The sequence below is a fragment of the Penaeus monodon genome, chromosome 29 (genome assembly GCF_015228065.2).
Source record: "Penaeus monodon isolate SGIC_2016 chromosome 29, NSTDA_Pmon_1, whole genome shotgun sequence".
Classification (NCBI taxonomy): Eukaryota; Metazoa; Arthropoda; class Malacostraca; order Decapoda; family Penaeidae; genus Penaeus; species Penaeus monodon.
In genome coordinates, this window is record NC_051414.1 from 23366658 (window position 1) to 23366978 (window position 321).

Genomic DNA, 321 nt, shown 5'->3' on the forward strand with positions numbered 1-321 from the left:
AGCTTTTGTCCCAACTCAATTTGTATTGTTCATCATTTTTTTGTTGCTTATTTACATTTTTAATTAAGTTATGGGAAATATTTAGACATTTCTTGTATACTAATATTATTTGTGTGTATATTATCATGTATATAATTACACTATGTAGTATAAAAAGACACACTAAAAAACTTTATACTTCCCTTTTTATTCAGGGTTTACATGAGGTGCCAAAAGGTCCTGCAGAACCAATAGACATAACCAGATTCTGCTATTTAGCACAGCAGACTACAAATGAAATTCATGTAAGTTCTTTTTGGAAAATCAATAAATGGAAAGGTA

At 28.3% G+C, this 321-nt stretch overlaps 1 protein-coding gene across 1 annotated transcript in view; it reads left to right on the forward strand.

The window, feature by feature from the left end:
* LOC119592035 (E3 SUMO-protein ligase PIAS2-like) overlaps positions 1 to 321 on the forward strand; it is a gene marked incomplete at its 3' end in the record, with an annotated part of 17232 nt that overhangs the window by 10521 nt on the left and 6390 nt on the right. The window contains 1 exon segment of the mRNA XM_037940830.1: positions 195 to 284. Coding sequence (XP_037796758.1) covers positions 195 to 284 — 90 coding nt within the window.